The sequence below is a fragment of the Macrosteles quadrilineatus genome, unplaced genomic scaffold (genome assembly GCF_028750875.1).
Source record: "Macrosteles quadrilineatus isolate MER2022 unplaced genomic scaffold, UCM_ALF_1.0 Scaffold_9__3_contigs__length_116548681, whole genome shotgun sequence".
NCBI lineage: Eukaryota > Metazoa > Arthropoda > Insecta > Hemiptera > Cicadellidae > Macrosteles > Macrosteles quadrilineatus.
Window position 1 is genome coordinate 101,399,360 of NW_026542602.1, and position 23,511 is coordinate 101,422,870.

The 23,511-nt window shown below is 35.0% G+C and overlaps 1 protein-coding gene across 2 annotated transcripts in view; it reads left to right on the forward strand.

The window, feature by feature from the left end:
* LOC129004166 (tyrosine-protein kinase CSK-like) overlaps positions 1-23,511 on the forward strand; it is a 45,318-nt gene that overhangs the window by 19,888 nt on the left and 1,919 nt on the right. The window contains exons 2-11 of one of the 2 annotated variants that reach the window (XM_054432616.1): positions 4,444-4,491; positions 5,854-5,880; positions 13,048-13,117; positions 14,345-14,508; positions 14,947-15,079; positions 15,926-16,012; positions 16,502-16,636; positions 17,171-17,307; positions 21,653-21,814; positions 22,290-22,485. In XM_054432616.1, the coding sequence (XP_054288591.1) occupies positions 5,861-5,880; positions 13,048-13,117; positions 14,345-14,508; positions 14,947-15,079; positions 15,926-16,012; positions 16,502-16,636; positions 17,171-17,307; positions 21,653-21,814; positions 22,290-22,485 (1,104 nt within the window). In that variant the 5' untranslated portion in view covers positions 4,444-4,491; positions 5,854-5,860. The remainder of the gene's footprint in view (positions 1-4,443; positions 4,492-5,853; positions 5,881-13,047; positions 13,118-14,344; positions 14,509-14,946; positions 15,080-15,925; positions 16,013-16,501; positions 16,637-17,170; positions 17,308-21,652; positions 21,815-22,289; positions 22,486-23,511) is intronic. The other variant, XM_054432618.1, reaches the window with a different exon arrangement.

Sequence of the window (23,511 nt, forward strand, 5' to 3'; positions counted from 1 at the left end):
TCGCCAAAGAAATTAGGATTCATGATTCATGAAATCTTTGTTGGTATTTGTGCAGTTTGTTGTATCTTTGGATAATCTTTCCCCACTCTCTTTTTGAATCATTGCTCAATTTGTATACTATCAGTTAAAATGATTATATAAAATACTATACAAAATAATCGAAACAAAATACTATACTGTACCAACTGTATTGTGTTTGTGTGCACACACAAAGTTTGGGGCGGCGTTCTCTGATGATCTCCGTATAGTTACATTTTAATCCTCTGTTTAATCTCTTACATGGATTTAATGAGTTCGTTTACGTCCAACAAGAAGCAGAAAGGGTCCTATCGTCAGCACGTTATTTCCACGAGGAAATTACGTACTGTTCACGAAGTATTATGTGGACAGACACCTCTAGTCTGTGAAAATGTTTGCTACGATATAAACAATAATTAAAGGGGTTCTTGGTCTTCTAAATAAATAATGTACTCGAGAAACGCAATTTCTCTAGGTGTATCTTCTATTGGCGTGTAACAATTACTAAACATTGTTTTGTTGGTTATCAAAAATAACAGTTGTTTAGTACGTTTGTATGGTATCCAGAATCATTTAGGCTAAACCAAGTATTGGAAAATTTACTTATGCTGCTACCTGTAGCTCACCATCGAATTGCGTCAGACTTTACTGTACTAATAGCATTATATAACGATGAAATCATCTACCATTTGTTAAATTTTAGCCAATCGATTATATTGTACTTATATAATCTCTGACTAATGAACCAACACATATGTATTTTTTGTAAATGTTAATTTTGTGACGATCTGTATCTAAAATCGTCATAATGTTAGTTTGGTTATTTAGAACAACGATATTATTTTCATCAGTCATTTCACAATTGAGATTCATTCTGTTAAAATTAAATTCCCATTTCGTCATTCGTCATCCCCATTAATGCTCGTCAAGGTTTCCTCAAATTACTACAGCGGTTGATAAATTATAACTCTCTTTTTATAACTTTCATTTTATATTTTAAAATAGCTTGACTTCTATTTACATTGAGTTACAAAGGAATCAAAGATGAACGAATCCATGGTACTTTGTGTGCAAGAGCGTTTAGTTTAGAATTACACTTCCCACTTGTAAGCTGTCTCTCCGTACCTGTTGGTCCAGTTATTGTTTATTGCTCTGTTTTGGCGTCGGACCAAAGACAGGCTGTGTTAAAGTTCCCCGGCAGTGCTAGTTTTGTATGTTCTAGGGTCCTTCTTAAGACGTGACAAGTTGGCATATAGATATATGCCTAGAACATAACTTTTTTAATAACATGGTTCTCTTTTACGATTTCATACTACGATCATTTTTATAATACTGTATAATATTTCACAGTTAAAATGATTCCAAACCACTAATAAACCACCAAGTAGTCTATATAACTAGACATTAATGGTGTTGGGTCATTTACTCATAGATACACAACGTGAATCAGTTTGCGTACGCCTTGTTTTACGCCGACTATCGTATTATCTGAACTGCCTCATCAGTAATTAATTAGTGCAGGGTGGGGTCACGCCAGGTATAGTATTGCAGGACTTGACGCACGCGCATAACACATTGTTGTACAATCGATGGGTTGACCCGTTGCTGCACTTGTCATTCACCAAACATTGTACACTGCAAAGTGCAAGCCCTACACACGGTTGTAGCCGGCCGGCCAGTGTTGCCACACTTGACGATATGCAAGCACGTTTATGTGTAGAACAGGTAGAATCCGGTGTAACTATAGTCGGATTATTGTTAATTATAAGTTCATAGAGTAGTGATATGCAATTTAAATCAAATATTTAACTCGTTTGATGATATCAGAGGCGCTTTCCTGGAGGCAATGCGTTATATTCGCTTATCCCGTTTTGACCAAAATTCCGACTTGTAAAGTGATGATTTTTCTAAAAACCACATTGAATAATGGTATTATGAAATCCTCATAACTTTTGTAGCGAATTTCCCCTGATCTTTTAAATTGTCGTTCCATAGTGAAAATTTCAAGTTCTAGGAACTAAAGTCAGATGTCAATTACAACTATTATAGCCTATATAAATATCTTTCTTGACAATTACTCTTTTATTTCTTGATTTAAACGCCAACCGTATTTTTTCAGTTTTTGTGTTTAGAGAAAACGGTTAGTGGGACATGATAAAAATACAAATTTTCGTTCACTATTCAAAACGTAGTCAAGCACAAAGATGAACTAACGATTGCTAAAATGATCGCACATACTTGTGTTATATATTTTTATATTACTAATGTAGACAAAATTGAATATTTCTACAACTTGTACCAGTAACGCTAACACAACAATAAAAACTGTTTGTACCACAAGACGTTTTAACGATTGATTATAATTAAACGAGAGATAATTGTTCACATTACGGCTATTAACATCGTGGTACGAACGACGAAAATTATACAATTGTTCATTATTATTTGTGACGATGACACAGCGATTTGATGGCACAACACAACAGTGATTGTACATCTGGCAACACTCGGTGGGTTGACACCCCCAGCGTGGAACCCTGGGGTACCGCAAAAACTGTTGTACAGATTGCGTATCTTATCGCGCAACACGCGCAATGACGCATTTGATGAATCATAGATCGATGTTTACGTTGTGATAGTGAGTGTGCTTTTAAGGTTGCGATATTGAACTTGAGGCTTTACCTTAAATGGTTCTGATAGGGTTCGATGGATGAAATCATCTTTCAACCTCTACTCTACCATTGAAATAGTATCTCGCGTCAGTATAAATAAGTATAAATTATACTCCACAGTCAATATGGATACTAGATACGATAGCCAAGATACTTGATGGGTTTGGCGTGGTTTGTTCTAACTTCTTTCTATTTCGAAGACGATTCAGCATAAGTACATAATGTTATTTTATGCTACACTACACTTGGTCGTAGATAGCGTTTCTGCTTGATTTTAAGATAAACCAGTAAATCTTATGCAGCATATTTTGGTATTTTTGAAAATAAACTTAGAAGTCATTAGGAATATTGTATTTGAAAGAAATGCACTGGTTTGTTGTTAGTTTCAGTCGAGCGTGCAGGCGAGGAAGTTACCGTATTTTGCAGCTTTTAATGACAAAGGAAAGTGTAGGGAAACTATCATCTCGTGGGAGTCAATTATAATTAGTAACGGATGAACAGCGCTGCCAACCTGGTACTTATACCGTGTGAGAGACCCCCCTCCCCTCCACCTAGCCAAGGTGTACTGAATGCAATTTAGTTCCACGTAGTACTTAGTGTTGTAACTGTTTGTTGATTCATATACACAAATCCTTTCAGAATACGATATAGTATTATTGGCTACCTTACCATATTAGTCATACTCGACTCCGCCTATTATGCTCCTCGCTGTATTGGTTTACAATAGGCCTATTGCAAACTAGGGTAGAATTTAAAAAAAATATATTTCATACCGGTTTAATGGCCCTGGTGTTGAAATAAGCCCAAATCTTGACACAAAAATACAAATCTTACCACTCTTGCTCCTTTTCCTACCTTGTTTTTTCATCACATTATCTTGTTTTAGTAGCCTAGTGGTAGTAGTGTGTTCGCATTCAATTCTTAAGGGTGTTAGTTCAATCCTAAGTGGCGTATGGACCCAGCTGGCATTTTGTCTTCGCTATAATTGACGCTATCTTAACAAAAGGTCCTCGAAAGATAGGAAAAAGGCAATAGTTGGGACTGTAATGCAGGTGTTAAATTATTAATCACGCGAAAATCTACTACTGTACATAAACATCATCACAATTTTCACCCTGGATAAACTCAATATCCCTTTTTTTAGCGATTTTTCCTTTAGGGAAGTAACTATTACCGTAAGTTGCATGGTAAGACCTAGGCCCGGGACCGATTTACTTTTTCATTTTGATGTCCCCAGAGGCCAAAAACACCATTCGTTCAAATTTATAAATTCCCATGTTATTCTTATAGAAAATATTGTAAAATGTTGTAGTTTGCTTGTTTATGGATATATTTTGATCAAACTTGGTAAACTTATTTAATTTATACTAAGTTAATAATATTTTACTAAAAACACACTTTTAACCCTCCTTGTAGCAGCAAGCATAGGTACTTATAAAACTTAATGTTGATTAAATACATTTAATTGAAAATCAATTCAGAAAATGGAAATTCACTTAGCCGGCAGGTTTACTGCGGCGGGGGTATTATTTTTCACCACTATAGGCACAGATTAAAGACACACGACTCCCACTTCGACTGAGTGTTATAAAAGAATGACCTAAATCTAAATCTATAACCGTGGTAGACCATAAAATGTCTTGGAAATTGTGAACCATGTCCCAACTTATCCCACTTTATCACTGATTGTTCTGCAATGACCCCTAACCCGCATGTTATGCATCGATATATAACTACTACTGTTATGTTACAGGTGAGGGGCTGAGTCACGTGGTTTATCCCCCAGTGCACCCTGCTGCAGGTAAGATTTTTTGAAACATTTTTTTGTTAATTACTTTAAACGTGCTTACGGAATGAACTTTGTGTTACTAGGCCATTTAATGCTAGACTTTGATATAAGACCAAACCTGTCTTGTTCGGAGTGACAGTTTAACTCTTTTTCTCTTGGAGGATGCTCAGTTTTTGATCGGATGTCTTATTTGGCATTTTATTCAGACTCTTCAAGTATACTCCATACACTTCTCCAACCCAGCTCCAATCTGCGTTTTGGTTCTGCTCAGTCCTACCATTGAATTGTGGATACTAAGTAGACATCCAGCGGGGCAGTTATGGGCCTCTCAAATTGTGTTACAGTCTAAAAATTATCCTTTCTCCCTAGTTTTTTTTTTGTTACTGTGATCAAATTAATGGTGTTACATACTCGATGTATACAATAACTTCTCCTTTTACGTTGGCTCGGTTGAAAGGGGTACGTGTAGCATAAATTTAGTAATTCTCAACTCAGCTCTCTGTCGAGTACTCAAAGGTTCTACGCATTGTAGGGGGCGAAGTCTTCACCAACAGATATCTCTTAACTCTTCTCTGACGGAATGAGGAAGCGTTTACTTATCACAGTTAACATTATGTCCCCAAATTGTCCAATCTGGCTGCTCATCCTGACACATTTGTCTCGTCGCTCGAGGTCGAAGGGTAGTCCATTTCCGCTTCCGGTTTCACGTCATTATCGTTTGTCAGTTAACCTTGTCACCGCTGCGCTTATGCTTGTGGAAACGTTGAGAAAAAAGTCCCTTGTCTGTGGTGAAAATGAATATTAGAAAAGACTGTTTTTATCTATGGTATTGCTATCCCAAATATTGACTTAGATGACGAATTTGCCCCCCTCAGTCCCCTTTTACTGGTAATTGAAGTAAAACGAAGCACTCATACCCAAGCAAGTTAAACATCAACTGTCCGCCGCGGCGGTTCTTTATTTTGCATCTATTCACGCAACGTCCATGACTCGTCTGATGTTGTTTATAAGTTATTTATGCTGTAAACAACGTACGAGTCACACTACACCTTGTCAACATCAACATTCAACAATCTGTGTTGCTGTAAGGTTCGTGGTCTTTGGATACACACACTGATTGTCATTTAAACAATTCTGTGTTTGGTAACGAAGCTGATACAATAAGCAATTATAACATTAACAGTCAGACAGTACATTGTTAACACAATGAACGAATGTTGAGTTTAGACGGTTAAGAATTTTCTTTTTTAATTATAATTTAGCAGTCAATAGAAAAATTCACTGATCCTTGTAAAAGACATTTATCGTTATCGGAAGATTTTATAGTTTGCTTAATTGCTTGTAGACTAATTTTCATTTTATTGTTTTACGCAGCGTGGCCATGCCGGGTGAAAAGATGATGTGAGTGTTTTTACTAACCTTTTACTTGTTTCACCCCTCCTCTTTGCACGAACGAGTTTGCTTTGTGTAGTTGTATTGTTAATTTTGTGTTGTCGTATTATTTCGTTATTTTTTTGTAGTTTTTTTGTTTTTGTGTGGCAATTAAATATATTATTCTTTATAACCTGTGATAATCCAACATGTCTTTATAGTGCTGTACTTGTATATTTACTGCTGGCTGAACTTAATAACCTAGTTATTTTCCCTTTTAAATCTCTTTATTAACATGTTTATTTGATGTAAGCATTTAATGTGACCACTTAAATGATCATTTAACAAAAGTGTTTGCAACAATCTTTTGACAAAATTAGACTGTCATGCTGTATAAGCACTTAGATTTTAATATTTACTTGGACATTTCGAATGGTGATTTTATACTGCAGTTACTCAGTTACTGTGTAGCCATAATGTATGTAATGTCAAGCCTACGTGCGTTGAAGCATATTGCCCTCGATGACCATCTATGACTAGTAGTCTAATAACGCATTATAAATAGTCATTACAGTAATGGTTTATGACGTATTTGAGGCAGTTTTATATTTCGTTGTCAGTTAATTAATGGTGTCTGTCCGTATTTGCGTTTGAAATTTGTCATCAGACCAGTTGATGAGTTGTGACATAAGGTTATACATACCGTAGAAATATACGGACTTAGACTAGAGCCGAATGCAACTATTCAAAGTGCTTAGGAAATTGTAAGTTTTATATTTCTTATTGTATTAAGTTACAAGATCCTTTCTGTAATAACTGTTCTTGTTTTCCTATTATTTGTACACATTGCATGCAATGTTGTGTGTTTACGTGTTTGCCGTTGTAGCTTGTAGTCGTGTGTAGTATTGTATAATATTAATTACAGTATTTCTGCCTTACTAGTTCTATTATTATCTTGGAGGGTGACTTTCACTCTGCTAGGAATGTGCCACGGTCGCGACGTTGTTGATAACATCTCAGAAGAGTCCTGTGGTCCTAGAATATAGACATATTATAGAAATATTTGAATTCCCGCAGTGAATTCATGTTAGACAATTAATGTTTTTATGCCTTTTTTACACAATTTGTTTACAAATTTAATTACACAGCGCTTATTAGTTGGCATTTTTGTTATTCGGACACGATGCAAGTGTTGTACTTAGTATTTTAGGTTTAAACCCCTTAACTTGTTAAAACTGTACAGTATTTTGTATCTGCGGCGCACAATTTTTTAACCACTGAATATCGCGAGGTAATATTTTGTTATCTAATTTTAACCAAACTCGCCTGTTCGAGGAAGTCTTGGTTTGCCCTGTGGTTCATATCCACTAAATCAACAAAGGTCTAAAATACCGCAGATCCATTGTGTGAGATCGGTCCATGTTCTATTTTCTGCCAGCGCCGCGGCCCGCGACGCCCCGTGTACCGGCCAGCGTCGTCCGTGGTGTGGTAGTGTGGTTGGTAGTGCACACTGCACAGTAGTGATGTACCCACACCACAATGGCGGCATTCCGTCACGGTGACTAGACTCGTTTCCGGTTTCCTGTCTCACAACAGTACCGGGATTTGGCCCTTATTCAACAAATTGGGAATACAGCACCACTGTGTCGTTTGTGTTTGAAGATTGAAACAATTCCAACATTTTGATTGCAGTTGAAACGACTTCAACGTTTGTAATTAGGTCGAAAATATTATTATTTAAATTGATGTTTGCTCAATGCTTGTAGTTTTGACATGCTTTAAAATAAAGGTATTCAAAATTACCATTTTTGCCTCTAACCTAGGGCCTAGGCACATAGGACACTCATAAAAGGGCCTGGAACTTGCTAGGGTTAAGTCAGTAGTGATTTTTTTCTTATCTACATTGATGACCATAAGTGAGCTTTTATTTAATTGTGAATTGTCTTTTTTAATGCAAAATAAAATCCTATTGCAAAATAAGTTCTTAAATTTTCCAAACAAATTATGTAGTTTGAAAACTTAAATTAATGTAGGCTGTTTTGGAGGAAATACATATTTGTCAATCACCCAAAGAAATTTGTATTTGCTTATGATTACCATAATACTGCAGGTAGGTACTTAATAAATTTCACTTTTGATCTGGTCTCAGCATTGATAGGTAAGATGAATATAAGTAAACAGAATACTCTACAATGAAACACAAATCCTAAGCTTTTAATTCCTGCACTGTATAGCAATAATCAGGTTTTACCTTTTGTAATACAAGTAATACATACTTAATAGACTAGCAAACTTTTCACAGTACAGTATATTGTGCAGAAAAAGAGCATGATTGAAGCACATTCTCTGTAACTCTCTACGTTTGATTTTTGTGCACCCTATTGTTTGTTTGGATCCATGCTTTTACCAAACTAATATAAGAAACTGTTGGTTAAATATAATATCAACGTCAACATTTAAATGTTGTTTATCAACTAGGTAACTATCCATACAGTTTAAATAATATGTAAAACAATATTCTTTTTACGTCATTGAACCTTTTTATCTCATAGGAAGTACCAATTAATAGAACAAAATAATTGATGTTTGGGTTGAATAATTGAATTGAATAGAAGCATTATTGGAGAAGTCAGACCTAACAAGGATCCATGTTTAGATTGTAATTGGCCGAGTCTTAAATTGATGCAATCACATTAAAGCAACAGAGACCCTTGTACTGTGACATCTGTAGAGAACTCTAGCTTGTGTTGCAACATTAACTGCCGATTATTTACATACTTTAAATCAAATCAAATCATTCTTCATTCGTTATACATAAAATGACATGTATTGAATAGAGTCAAAAATATACTATAAATACATAATGTAAGTTATACAACAAGGTGCTTAAAATACATTTAAGATTTACTGTCAACAAAATAATCTTTAAAAAGTGAAGAATTTCTGACTGTTGAAATACAACATTATTGCAATCACAATAACATGAGCAGTTAATAAAATAAATAAAAAACATTTTCTGGGCTTAAATAAAAAAGGTATTACTAATCATTGTGAAAATTTAAATTGTTCCCCTAAATTGCTATGAAATTCAAATTCAAATTGTAAGCTACTAATGTTTTTTTATGTCTTCTATGGCATCTTTTTCTATGGAGTCTCCTACTTAAAACTCAAGTACTTAAATGGATTCTTTAAAAACTATTATTAAAAACATCTTACTGTTTGAGTGTCATGATAGTTTTAAACATTGGTGAATCATATGCCTTAGGCTACATAATTATATTTTTAGATCAGCTATAAAACACACTGAAATCTTAAAACTATTAGCGCCATCCTGTTGTCTGAGACTGAGATACTGTACATTATCAAGTGTTTAATAGACTCTCTGCATTGATGAATCATGTCATTATAATGAAATGCTTAGTGATATGATAATTGTGTCATTGTTGCTAGTTATTGCAGGCTAGGCTATTTTTTCCTACAGGCTGATATGTTTACTAAACGTTTTAGGAGAAATATAAAAAATCTATGACTGTCACAATAATTTGTCTGCAATAGGCTAAATGTGAGGCATATTAAGGAGTTGATTAACAACCACTTAAGAGTACAAAATTACATATCAAATAATGAGTGGATTTACCTTGTAGCAGTACTAATTTTACGTTGTAAATCTTTTTTAGGCACTATAAATACAATGAATACACACCAGTTTGTGTATTCATTGATAAATAGTTTAAAATATGGTTGTAATTTTGAGGAAATCAAAGTGTGAACAAACTTTCTATTAATTTAGATACATTAATGTACGAGTTCAATCTAGGGAATTAAGGAGATGTTTTGGATGTTTGCACCCAAACAATCACGGCTTTAACTTCATTTCCCAACAATATTAATTTAAAAATTATTTGTTGACCTACCTTTTAAATCCATCTAAAAACATTTCGATTGAGCTCCAGTAATTTTTACTGGTTTGTGAGATATGAAAATTGCCAAACATAGTTGGCTTCTTATGGTACCTGTGGTGAATATATTAAATGCTGTAGGCATTGTTTCATTTTGAAAATCTTTGAAACAATTTGGCAATATAAAACTTGTTTATACAATTATTTTGTATGACCTTTGTAGTAGCAAACGTTTTAACCCAGTGCTATTTTTATTGAGTATTGAACTTGGGTAAATCTTCTTTCATTTTTACCTGTTTGGATAAAAATTTCACGAATAGACTTTGAAATTCACTGCAGGTTTGCAGCAGCAGGAACATATATCATTTATCTTGCCACACTTTGTATGAGACAATGGAAGAGTGTAAGTCAGTTAGGATGGGTCCAGACTGATGGCGTGTCAGGCTATCATTGAGTGTAGTCATTACATCAATTAACCTGGCTTACTAATGTGGGAAAACGGAACTACCACAACTACACAACTACCTCTCCTCTATTCAGGCCAATTTCTAATTTTTTCTCCTCATCATTAGTCTATAATACATGTTGTTATTTTAAACTGTAGAAAGTTGAGTTTTTGTCTATAAATTCGTGTTTGTGTTGTGTTTACTGTGTTTTTGTATAGCCTAGTTGTGATGTGAGAATTATTAGTTTGAAAAATAATTTCTTAAGCTATACGCTATACACACCTCAAGATTTTCTTTGTAGTATTTATTTTTTAATAAAAGAAAACCTAAAAAATGTTGTAAGGTAAAAGTTTAGCAGTGTCAAAAAGAATTGCTAAGGTTATTCACTTTTAGCGAATTTCCCATATAGGGAATAAGCTATTACCGTAGTACTCATGGTAAGACCTGGACGCGGGACCGATTTTTTTTTTCGTTTTGAGGTCCCTAGAGGCCAAAAACACCATCCGTTCAAATTCATATATATATATATATATGTGTCCGTCAGCACGATAACTCGAGCAAAAATGATCCGATTTTGATGAAATTTGGTACAAACGTGTAAACGTACGTTTATTCGAACGAGTTCGCGATCCAGCATGATCGGACCATGGGAACGGGGGTTTACGGGGGGTTTTATGGGGTAAAAATAGGTTTTTCCCATTTTTAACCCAAAAAACATAAAATTTAGCAATTTCTTTCCAAACCATTTTGTAGAGCTTAAAAAAACAAATAACTTAGTATATTGAAGCGTTATTATGCGCCTAATTGTTACGGAGAAAATTCAAAAAAATTGTAAATTTAAAATTCCCATGTTATTCTTATGGAGAATAAGTAAACTGTTGTAGTTTGCTTGTTTGTGAACATATTTTGATCAAATTTGGAAAATGTTTTTACTTCTTACGAAACTATTCAAATTAAAAAAAAAACAGTTTTACCCTCCCTGATGCAGCAAACCTAAGTACTTGTTAAACTAATTCTATTTAAATCAAGAATAAATGTTATATTTTTAAGTAGACATTTCAGTGTAAATCCAATCAGTCAAATGGAAATTCGCTTAGTCTGTAGGTTTGCTGTGGCGGGGGTATTTTCAGTTTTGATTGTTTTGAAACATATTACCTACCTATATACCTACCTTAATAGAGGTGCATGTTTTTATGTGTAGTTTTTTAATGGCAAAAACTTTTTTGGGTTGTGATGGCAAGAAAAAAATCTTTAATTTTTAAGCTTATAGTACAGTGTAGCTGTTTATATTAAATAACGCCTGATACATAGTAGGCCTTAAGTAAGTTGTATCTCTTCACAAGTTTGATTGTACTCTATTAGATGTTACTTTTTTGTAAAATAATTTCCCTTTGTTCAGACAAATGCAGTTTAACAGTTTGAGGTATTCATTTAACAATCAATCTGAGACCTAAAACTATAATTTGAATTTTACAACTGAAGTCAAAATTTCAATAAAGAAACAATTTGGGACTCAATTTGAAACGTAAACAATCTGTCAGGTTGACATATAGCTGCTGTCAAGGACTTTTGGTCATTGTATTTAAATTTCAATGCCACACTACACTACATCGGGCCCCAAACATGTCAGCTTCTATTCTAGTCGTGGAATGTCGGAATGTCAGATGCTCTACTTGTCTCATTCTTTTTTTCCATTTTTCCAAACAATATACAATGCTTAATACCATAGAAAGCTGATTATTGTATATGGACGTTTTTTAAACATGTTTAAGTATTATAATCTTGACTGTGAAGTTATTTATCCACACAGATATAAACTAATTAAATATACGTTATTGGAAAATTAATTACTTAAACTATATAAATGATTTTTAAAATGATAATAGAACTGACAATAGGGTACAGAAATAAATTAGACACATTTTCTAATAAATATTTTTTTTATCACATTTTTACCAGAATCACAACTTCGATTATTAAACATTTATTTGATTTAGTCTAGCAAATGAATGCTCTTCCTTTAGTAAATCTTTAAAAATAAACGATGATAATGAAGTGACATAATTTTGCATCATCATAACTTGATAAGCAAGTGAACCTTTGCAAATAAATGACTCCTGATCCGTTGATTGTCTTCAAACAAAGAAGGGTCCCTTCCTGATTGGTGTTAGGTTATATGTAGTTTGCGATTCATTTACTTGAAACTACCTATGTAAAATGATTTGTAAGAAACCTTTAGGAAACTTTTATCTTATTATACTCTTATTACATCATGAATTTTGCTGAGTACAATACCGGTAGGGTAGCAAGTTTGTATACAATACTACTTAAAAATTGAATCTGTACTGGGGTTTTACTAGACTATATTTTGAGAGAAGTTTTTCTGTCATTTTGATTTGAGGCTCCGACACACAAACTGTTGAATTCTATTTGATGAGTGCTGATCAGGTTTACCATAATTTAGGCTATGTTTGTTATTTTTAACTTGGCAACTCTTCATCCACATACCCACACATTTATTATATCAAACAAAGCAGGGGTTTGAGTCATTTTGAGAAATAAAAAATTGTTTTAAAAAAGGTAAAGGCAGAAGTAGGATTTAAACTAAACATGTTCCTGAAATCCCTGCTCTGTTAATTGAGATAATAACTTGATAACATAAATTCTGTTTGTTTGTAGCATACTTTGCTGATGAATTCTTGCACTGTAGGTTTTGATTCTATAGTCATTGTTTGTCTTTACAGTATAATTAAATTAATTTAATGAATGTTGAAAATATTCTTTGACCACTTGTGTTAAACTACTTGTGAATTCAAACCTCAACTTGAAAGTTAAACATTTGTTTTTTTCAGGTGGAGGTGTCGTCTGCAAAATGCCTCTCCAGTTATGAGTCAGACCTTACAAGGAACTGCGTTCACACAGGTAATTAGCATGGTTGTAACTTGACACGTGAAAAAGCCACAGAAACCTTCATGTCACAGTCCGTAGTTGTAGAATATTACATATCCTCGTCTATGAGTGTTAACTTTTTGCAGATAGCAATAAGGAAAGTTTACTTAAAACTTTAGGTTTGCTTGTGTTAATTGATTGATCTAAGAAGACAAACAATTGTAATGTACAGATGTATAGAAAGACTTAACAGATAAGTTAAGGTATTAAAATTAATTGATTTTTCAATGTCAACTGCATGCTTGCAGTAGCTTGGCCTAGACTCGGTAAACAATTTAACATTTAAATTTAATTCAAGTGAATGTATTATTTAAGTTTTATGTGGTAGAGGCTTTAAATGTTTTTTATAATTTCAAATATTGTGGAGAAGAGTTAACAACCAGGCTCCAATTGACAAATATTTTAGTTGAAATATCAAGGTATACAACTGTTAGTTTTGTGTAATTGTCAGACATGTGCCTTATACCATAGATAAAACATACTCCCTTAGTAGATTTCTCATCCTTATTCAACAGCTGAAGCCAATTTTACTGTTAGTTCTGTCCGATGCACTGTAGAGGTCGTATTTGTTTACAATTTGTTTCTTGTGGTTTCAGTCATTTAAACCTCTTTCAACCAAATAAAACAATCCGATCATAAACAATAACTCGTCCTAGTTATACAACAAAAACAATAAGCACAAATAATAAAATTAACCCTAAAATAATAGAAACAAAATTTTGTGGACTCTAGCGACCAGTGTCACCAGACATGAACTAATCACAGGTCGTATTACACTGTTGAAATAAAAACAGATGAGTCAACTAAGTTGGCCTGGATATGTTAAGACATTATATCTCTCCATTGGTTACTCAGTTTAACCAACTGTTAATGTTTACTGTTAATGTGTGTACTGTTACTGTTAATGTTTGAGAATACATTAAATGGTGCACTGTTGACAAAATGGGCTTCCTTATTATTAGGTCTGTGGTCCAAATTTTCATTAACTAAATGCTGACTAGTTCATTGCAAGTGCAAAATTACGTTTACGAAACTTTCTGCACTATAGTTGGAGGTAAGGAAGCTTTTCTTGTCATAACAGGAGTCCAAAGGGATTTGTATATTTGTATACAGCGATGCTTTGCAGATACAACACCCTATGTAGAAACATCCATTCTTCATTGTCTAGTTACTGATGTCGTGGTGTTGGTAATGTTACAGGGGTTCCAGCCAGTGGGCTACTACGAGTGCCCGGGCTGGACCCTCCCCTCAGATCTGATGGATACAGACAAACTGTCTCCTCCCTCCCCCTCACCTACACCTACCCCTGCGCCTACACCGGCCCAGCGGGACAACAAGCAGGAGGTCAAGCTCAGTGCAATGCCGTGAGTATACTAGGCAGCTCTAGTGTTACAAATAATGCTACTTTTCTGATAACAAATCTATAACCAAATGGTTTAGAATGATTGCCTTTAAATCTTAAGATCGCTGGTTCTATTCTAAGCAAGATGGATTCAGGATCTAGGTGCCATTTGTCAAAGGGCTATAAATTATTGCTGCTGTAAAAATTATATCAGTTGTACAAAAAGAGTTGGCTCGCCTATTTCTGAGAATCTGTGGCTTGCGCTCTTAATCAAAGTTTCTGAAAGTCTGTAACAAGTTCAGGATTTGCTCAGTTTTAGCACATCATACCCAAAACCACCAATCAAAATTGCTGACATTTTACTTAGTTGAATTATGTCATTTTGAGCTGTCCCATCACCAACGTTCACAACTATAGTCTACTTGTAGGTTTGTGTTCTAATTTTGGTGTATGATCACAGATGGTTCCACGGGAAGATCTCAAGGGACAGAGCAGAGCAGCTGTTGAGCCCCAAGCAGGACGGCCTGTTCCTGGTCAGGGAATCCACCAACTTTCCTGGAGACTACACATTATGTGTCTGCTTCCAGGGCAAGGTGAGTGATACTAATAACCTGTTGGTTATTGCAAGGTAGTTCCTCTTAATTTTGTGTCAAGTGTTAACAGCCTATTAAGCAGCCAGAGATGTTGAATAGGCATGTCCTGTTTGCTGGTGTACTTGCTGGTGAGTTTGTATTGAAGGAAGTATCTCTAAAGACAACAAAAGTCAATACTGTATTATCTTGTCAATACAGAGTCTACTTGTGCTCCTTTTATTCTCCTAATCCTTTACGATGGTTGTCGGTAAATTAAGGTCTCTAATGCAAAAGCTGCTCCCATTGCACCGTTGAGAGCTTGTTCAATTCTGACACCAGCACTGAGTTCTTTACTTCAATCACCACTTAACACTCATAGTCTGTGATCAAGTTTATGGTTTATGTGGGAAGTAGGTCAATATCCTATTGAAATCTGTTGGCAATAGACAACTGTGTTTGGCAAAAAGTATATAGACGTGAAAAATATGCATAGGAGGCTAAGGGAGTTTGCAGTTGAGAGTACACATTTGCATGACTATGCTGGCATTAATTTTTTTGTTTTTAGTTTCCATCGAGGAAGTAATTAAAGTTGAGGAAACTTTGCAGATTGGTATATTTAATACTACCAGAGTTTACTGTTGTTATAAATTTACAGATTAGCATGAGTGTAAATGTATGTAAGTGCTATTAGGTGTATTTTTTTATTTACTTACCATTATTATAACACCTCCAATGCTGATCAAGAAGTTGTTTGATTTGTTACATCAAAAAGTCAGTGTTAAAATGTTGACTGGCCGGCAACAGTTTTAGTTAATGAAAGTATATTTTATCACAATTTTTTTATACAATCTGTTTACTTGATTTCAGGTGGAACACTACAGAGTAAAGTACAAAGACAACCAGTTAACCATAGACGATGAGGAGTTTTTTGAAAACTTGTCACAATTAGTGGAGGTGATTGTTAATAAAACTGAAAACTTTAGGATAATTGTTAGCTCTGTAGTAGTCTTATAAATTTAAAAAACCTAGGTTAACTCAGTTTAAAGACTGCACTGAAAATAAAATATAATGTCACAATGTTAATAGTTTGGCTAGACACAATGAATCCAACTGAATTTTTATCTGTACAATGATGAAATTCCACAGTTGAAAATCCGCAGCAATTTCAGCTAACTGTGTTTCTCGTTCAATCAAATCAAATGTATTGACAAATAATTTGATTTGCCATGATTGGAAAGTGTAGCTTCTGGCTAGTGCCTGTATTGTCATTACTGTACCACTGTTATTTGATTTGAGAACTCAATGAATCAAACTCAATGATAGTACATTCAACCATGTGGGGATATTGGAATTCAGAGTAAGTTTCAATGTACCCTATTGAATTTTATTTTAATAAAATTTATTAAATTATGTTTGTAATAAGACTTGACATTTTGATTCCAGCATTACGAGCAAGACGCAGATGGTCTTTGTACGCAGCTCACAAAAAGTTTACCTAAAAAAGGTAAACAAGAGTTTTGTGTAGACACAAAAAAGTTCATAGAAGCTGGATGGGTGATTCAGGAATATGAACTAGAAGTAAGTAGTATATGTTTAATGAACAGATTATTGTAATGTAAGCAGTTAAAAGTGATCAATAACTTTTCTTACTTTTCATTAAGTTTAGTTTAGGTGTTTTTCTGCCTCTATTATGTAGGATTTTAGTAGGCTAATGAGATTACAGTCTCTATCTTAATAACATTAAAACCTTGAATGAGCTGTGAATTTTGTCAACCATGAAAAACTGGATTGAGCTTTGAATTTCTCAACATTTGAAAATGGTTTAATGAATGACGTAACAAACTTTCTTCTTAATTAATTTTAAATCACTTTGTTTTCATTCATTGCGTATCTGGAATTAGAACTCATCTGGTCGAGCTGGAGCCTGTTGACTAAATGTGACAACATTTAAACAGCTGAGTATAACTACACATTGGATTACTCTCAAAAAGATTTTCTTCGATAATATTGAAAACTATTTTGATAATGTTTCAGTAATATAGGTTCGTTATTATAGGTTCGTTATTGAAGTATCATCTTGTACACAACTTAACCAGTTCTTATGCTCCGCAGCTGAAAGAGTCAATAGGGAAGGGAGAGTTTGGCGATGTGATGCTCGGTATCCTCAGAGGGGAGAAAGTCGCTGTCAAGATGCTCAAAGATTCAAGTGAAGCCGCACAGAAGTTCCTTACAGAAGCCTCGCTGATGACGTAAGTTGTACTTTTCCTTAAATTGAGGAAAATAAATATGGTTAGGTCGTATTAGCGTAGAAATAACACTAATGCAAAGATTGAGCTTGCCCTAAGAGAAATATCCCATTTTTACAATATAGGTGCACTTTGGTGAGTCGGTGGCTCAGTCGGTAGCATCACGGACTTCGGGCCCAAGGCAGCGATGTCATGGGTTCGGATCCTGGTACCTGCCACTAAAATTTATCAGTACAGTTCACCTTTCTACTGTACGAGCTCACTCCTTGCTTTGCTGTTAACGATCCACGCACCGGCGCTTAGTCTATGTCTAAAGACTGGCGCTGGAATTAACATTATTGTGCATGATGAAAAAGCCATAAGGAATCTAAGAAGTGGACTTAACCACGAGGAGCTTGTTAACATCTTGAGGACCAGCATAGCGGAGGAGCTCCATCTAGCTGGCCTGAGCTCAACACCCAGTAAACCTGATATCCCTGAGCTGACGACCAGCACACCCTGTGTCATCCAGGCAGATACACCATCAGCTGAGCCTCGCTACACTTGTCAAGCTGCACCACCCTCTGTGACTGACCCTACCTCACCAACCGCAAAACTGCCACCATCACTGCCCACACTGGCATCCACGTCTCTTCAGAGCTCTACACCTTATCTCGCTGACAACTCCCTGCCTCCTACGATGACATCCCGACAGCGGCAACCAATCATCAACAACGGTGTTAGTCAAGTTACAAGTGCTATGGGCAATAATGTGAATGTGAGTGTCAGTGTGACCGGTGATGATCAACCTAGTTTTTTAGGATAAAAAATAATGTAAAATGTGATTCAACAATGATTCAAAATCCCAACATAAAAACACCTTTTTGTAAAACCTCCTATCTCAGTATTTTTCACCAAAACGTCCAACATCTAGAATCACGGATTGATGTTTTAGAAATTCTATTAGAGCAGATAAAAACTGATGTATTAGTTCTTACAGAGCACAAAATGAAAGATTTTGAAATTGATAGATTAAATATAAAAAATTTTCATGTTTGCTCTTTCTATTCTCGCCATTCAACCTCAGGCGGTGGAGTTTTAATTTTAGCCAAACCTGAATTACAAATTAAAGAAATACGTATACCTGCTGTTAATAACTTAATAATGGATAAAGAATTTGAATGTGCGCTTGTTTAAATTAAAACACAAAAATTAACTTTAGTTCTTGCCGGTGTCTATAGGACTCCGCGACAATGTTTCACAAATACTTTCCTGGACAAGTTAAATACTTTACTTGAAATTCTGAACAAAATGTATGCCCATGTTGTTGTTGCTGGGGATATAAATATCGATGTTTTAGAAAGCAATAGTACGAGTAATAGACTAAAAAATATTGTTGAATCACATTCAATGTACTGTTCTGTGAATTTCCCTACGAGAGTGTGTGACACTAAAGAAAGTTCAATTGATCAGATTATAACAAATATTAATAAAAATGAAATTGTCGTCACAGGACTAATTACTGAGATATCTGACCATGATGGTCAGCTTTTTGAAATACATTTTGGCAACTCAAACAAATCAAAAAACAAATCCATCACCACCACTCGTAGAAAATTCACAGAAGACAAAAACGCACAGTTTATGCATTTAATTTCTCATGAAAATTGGCATGATGTCTATAACGCTCCTGTAAATGATAAGTATGATGTGTTCATCAATGTTTTCATGTATTATTTTAACTTGTGTTTTCCTATGGTAAAATGCAGACAGACTTCCAAAAAAACAGGCTGGATGAACCAACACATTGTACAGAGTAAACAGGAAATCGACAGACTAAGTAATTTAAATCGGCTTACCAGGGACAAAAATGTTAAATTGGCCTTGAAAAACAAAAAAACTGAATTAAAATCCCAAATTCTTGGAGCTAAAACTAACTTTTTCAGTAATAAGATACAAAATGCAGACAATGTATGCAAGACAACATGGAATATTATAAATAAAGAGGTAGGCAGCAGTTCAATCCGCCAACAAAACATTACTTTAAAGCATAGAAACAGAGACGTCAGTGATCCCAGGTTGGTAAGTGCACTCCTAAACCAGTACTATGCCAACATGGTTGAAACAGAAGTTATCCCAAACATACCCAACAAAGCTAAAAGTATCCAAACACCCCTTTTGAGCCACTCAAATAAAAGTTTTCTTCCTCAACCACTATCATTAGAAGAAATCAAATCAATAGTTTTGTCTTTTAAAAATAAATTTTCTTGTGGTTATGATGAGATCCCCATGCCTATTATTAAAACAGCAATTGACTATCTAAAATATCCGTTATGTCATCTTGTAAACTCTTCTTTTATTACAGGTATTTTTCCTGACAAATTAAAGATTTCTAAGATTAAACCAGTCTTTAAAAAGGGAGACCCCGCTATACCTTCAAACTATAGACCTATATCTTTACTACCATCCTTTTCTAAGATATATGAAAAAGCTATGTGTATAAAACTAACAGAATTTCTGGAAACCAACAACTTGATAGATAAAGAACAACATGGATTTCAATCCGGCAAGTCTGTGATTAGTGCTAGTGTTCAGTTCATTGAATCAGTAATAGATTCGGTGGATAAGAGAAATAATGTTACTGGGGTCTTCATGGACCTCAGCAAGGCTTTTGATAGTGTGTCACACTCCAAGCTGGTAAATATCCTGTTTTGTTTGGGTATCAAGGGAAGAGCTTTAGATTGGTTTAAATCATACTTAAATAACAGACAACAATATGTAGAAATAACTAATGTCACAAACAACAATAAGGTAAATTTTACTTCATCATTGGAAATTTTAAAATATGGAGTGCCACAAGGATCAATCCTGGGACCACTGTTGTTCATATGTTATACAAAGGGTTTACCAGATGTATTAGATGATGCAAAAGTCTGTTTATATGCTGATGACATTAGCTTACTTGTATCTGGTAATACCCATCAAAAAGTAGAGTCAATAGCAAATAACCAATTTCCACACGTAAATACTTTCTTAAACAATTTAAACCTTTTAGTAAATATAAACAAGACAAAGTGCATATCTTTCTCAACATATCAAAGTAATAAACCAGCTCAACACAGAATTTTGATGGAAGGAAAATGTCTAGAAGAACTGCAAAATTTTAAATTCCTAGGACTTGTACTTGACAAAAATTTGAATTGGAACCTTCATATTGAACATCTTGGCCGTAAAATTTCATCAGGGATTTTTGCTCTGAGAAAAATGTCTAAATTATGTCCTTTGGAAACATTAAAAATAATTTACTTTGCTTTTATTCACTCCCACATCTCCTTTGGCATAATTTTATATGGTGCAACCTCTCATGAAAATTTGGAACAAATATTATTATATCAAAAAGAAGCACTTCGTATCATGTTAAACATTCAAGATTGGAGAACCTCAGTTAAAGAACAATTTTCAAAACTTGGTATTCTTACTGTTTTTGCCCAATATATCTTTGATTTGATCTTGTTTGTAAAGAATAATTTACCAAAATTTGAGACCTTGGGTTCATGCCACAGCTATGGGACAAGGCACAGACACAAAATCAGTTTTTCAAATCACAACTTAAAATTCTTTGAAAATAAACCGTCATATGCTGGGATTAAATTTTATAACCATCTACCAGATAATATTTTACAAATAACAGACAAAAATAAATTTAAAAAACAGCTAAAAACTTTTATGTTATCCAAGCCCATTTATTCCCTAGATGAATTTTTTTTGGTTGGTGTTGTAAATTGTAAGTTATAAGATTTGTATTTTTGTTTAGCCTTTTTATATAAGTTATGGTTAGTTCTAACAATATAATTTAATTGTATAACGCCATTCTGGTGCAACATGTTGTACTGCTGAATAAAGATTATATGACTATGACTATGACTATGACTATGTGGACGGGCAAATGCAAGGTTAAAAGAGGCCGCCAACCTCTTAAAAAAAAATTAAGCAACATAATAAACTAGACTGCACCAAAAAACTTGACTATTTCACTGCCACTGGCAGCATTTTAAACTAAGAGAAGATTGTTTGGGGAGAGAGATGTAGAATAGTCCTGAAAATATCTCTTAGAAGCTGAAACCTTTATCTCAAATGCTCTCAGTGACAACGTAAATTTATCTAGTTTTCATTAATCAGTAGCCCAAACAACTTGCTTCACTCAATAGTTAACAGCATCAACCTCAAATTATTTTTAAATATTAAAGAATAAAAAAAAAAAAAATAGCTTTACAATCCCATTAATACTAAAGAGGGACACAAAATCATAGTAATAAATCATATTGCCCCAGGTTTGCAGCTGTTTGTAACCACCCATGTTTTTACACAGGTCACTGAGACACGAGAACCTGGTACAACTGCTGGGGCTGGTGTTCAAAGACAAGCACATCTCTCTGGTCACAGAGTATATGAGCAAGGGCAGCCTCGTGGACTACCTCAGATCACGGGGCCGCCACCACGTTACCAAGAGAGACCAGATCTGCTTTGCTGTGTGAGTCCTACTGTAGTTATGAATGAGTTTAGAGTCACTTGTAATTGTATCTTCAGATGGGGTTCAGAGAAATTTAATTTGGACTCAACCAAGAAACTGTCTTCCTGTTGATTTTAATTTATATCCCCATTTGGGATGGAAAAGGAGTACAACCCTGACCCACCAAAATCTTGGTGGAGGCCATTTCAGATAACCTATTTACTATATTTTTCTTAAAACAAGGTTTGGTGGGTGTGGTTTGAAGTGAACAACTTGACTGAAACTGGTGTTAATGAATGCTGTTTAGAGATTCAAATAAATAATAAATGAAGCCACAAGCTTTATAACCTTCAGCTTATTGCAAATTAATTTTTCAAGAATATCTTCAGTGAACTAACAAAATTTTTCTAACAATTCCATCCTAATATTTTCCAAGATTAATTGATAAATATGATATTCTTTGTGAGATACCAATCTGAGTTGTAACCATCCACAGAGATACATGTAGTGGGATGGAGTACCTGGAGTTGAGGAAGGTGGTTCACAGAGACCTTGCGGCTCGTAACGTCCTCATCTCAGAGTCCGGGGTGGCCAAGGTGGCAGACTTTGGACTGGCGAGAGAGGAGAACTACAACCTGGACTGTGGCAAGCTGCCCATCAAGTGGACGGCACCAGAGGCCCTCAAACAGGGGGTGAGTGTAGTTATTGTCTCGAGTGAGAGTAGAGTCTCGATTATCGGACCTAAACTAGGCATGACAAGGTTACACTTAAGCAATAAGGTTATAAAACACAGAAAATAATATAAAATAAAATACCATTATACACATTCAGAGTGGCCGCAGACCGAAAATTATAAAGGTGAATACTGAATTTTTGTCCTGGGAAAAATGGGAGACAACGTTGGGATCCTGAAATTTCACTGCAGAAACCTGATTTTAGTCTGCAGTCATGGATTAATCATGAACATCTGAGGTTACGGTTAAGTCAATGATGATGTCTACACTGCCGAGGGAGATGTTCGTGATTCTGACGTGACTGTGACCGCGGGAGTCCATGATGATGTCCACACGGCCACAGGAGATGTTCATGATTTTGCCACGATCAGGAAAGACGATTATAATAACTACTTGGCCGAAAAATATGAATTTGTCACTACCATGGGAGATGTTTATGATTTTGTCACGATCGAGAAAAACAACGATGACGTTTCCATGACCGTGGGAGGCGATGATGATGTTTACACAGCCGCGGGAGATGTTCATGATTTCGCCATGATCGTGGAAGATGAAAATAAAGTTTCCGACACCGCAAGGGGTATTCAGGATTTTGCTACAATAGTAGAAAACTATAAGTCTGAATGACTGCGGGAGATGTTTTTAATTTTTTTGATGCGATCACGCAAAACAACGAGGACGTTTCCGTTACCACGAGAGGTGATGTTGATGTCCACATGGGCGCGGTAGATTATCAGAATTTAGCCTCGATTGCGGAAGACGATGATGATGTCCACACGACTACAGGAGTCGATGATGATACACGACTGCAGGAGATGTTCATGATTTTGCTGCAACCGCCAAAGACAGTGATGATTCAGTACCTGAGGAAGATATTCAGGATTTTGCATTGATCCCAGAAGACGACGATGATATGTCTCCATGATCGCGGCTGATGATCACAATATTATACTTGATATATAATACTTGAGTTTGGCTTCACTG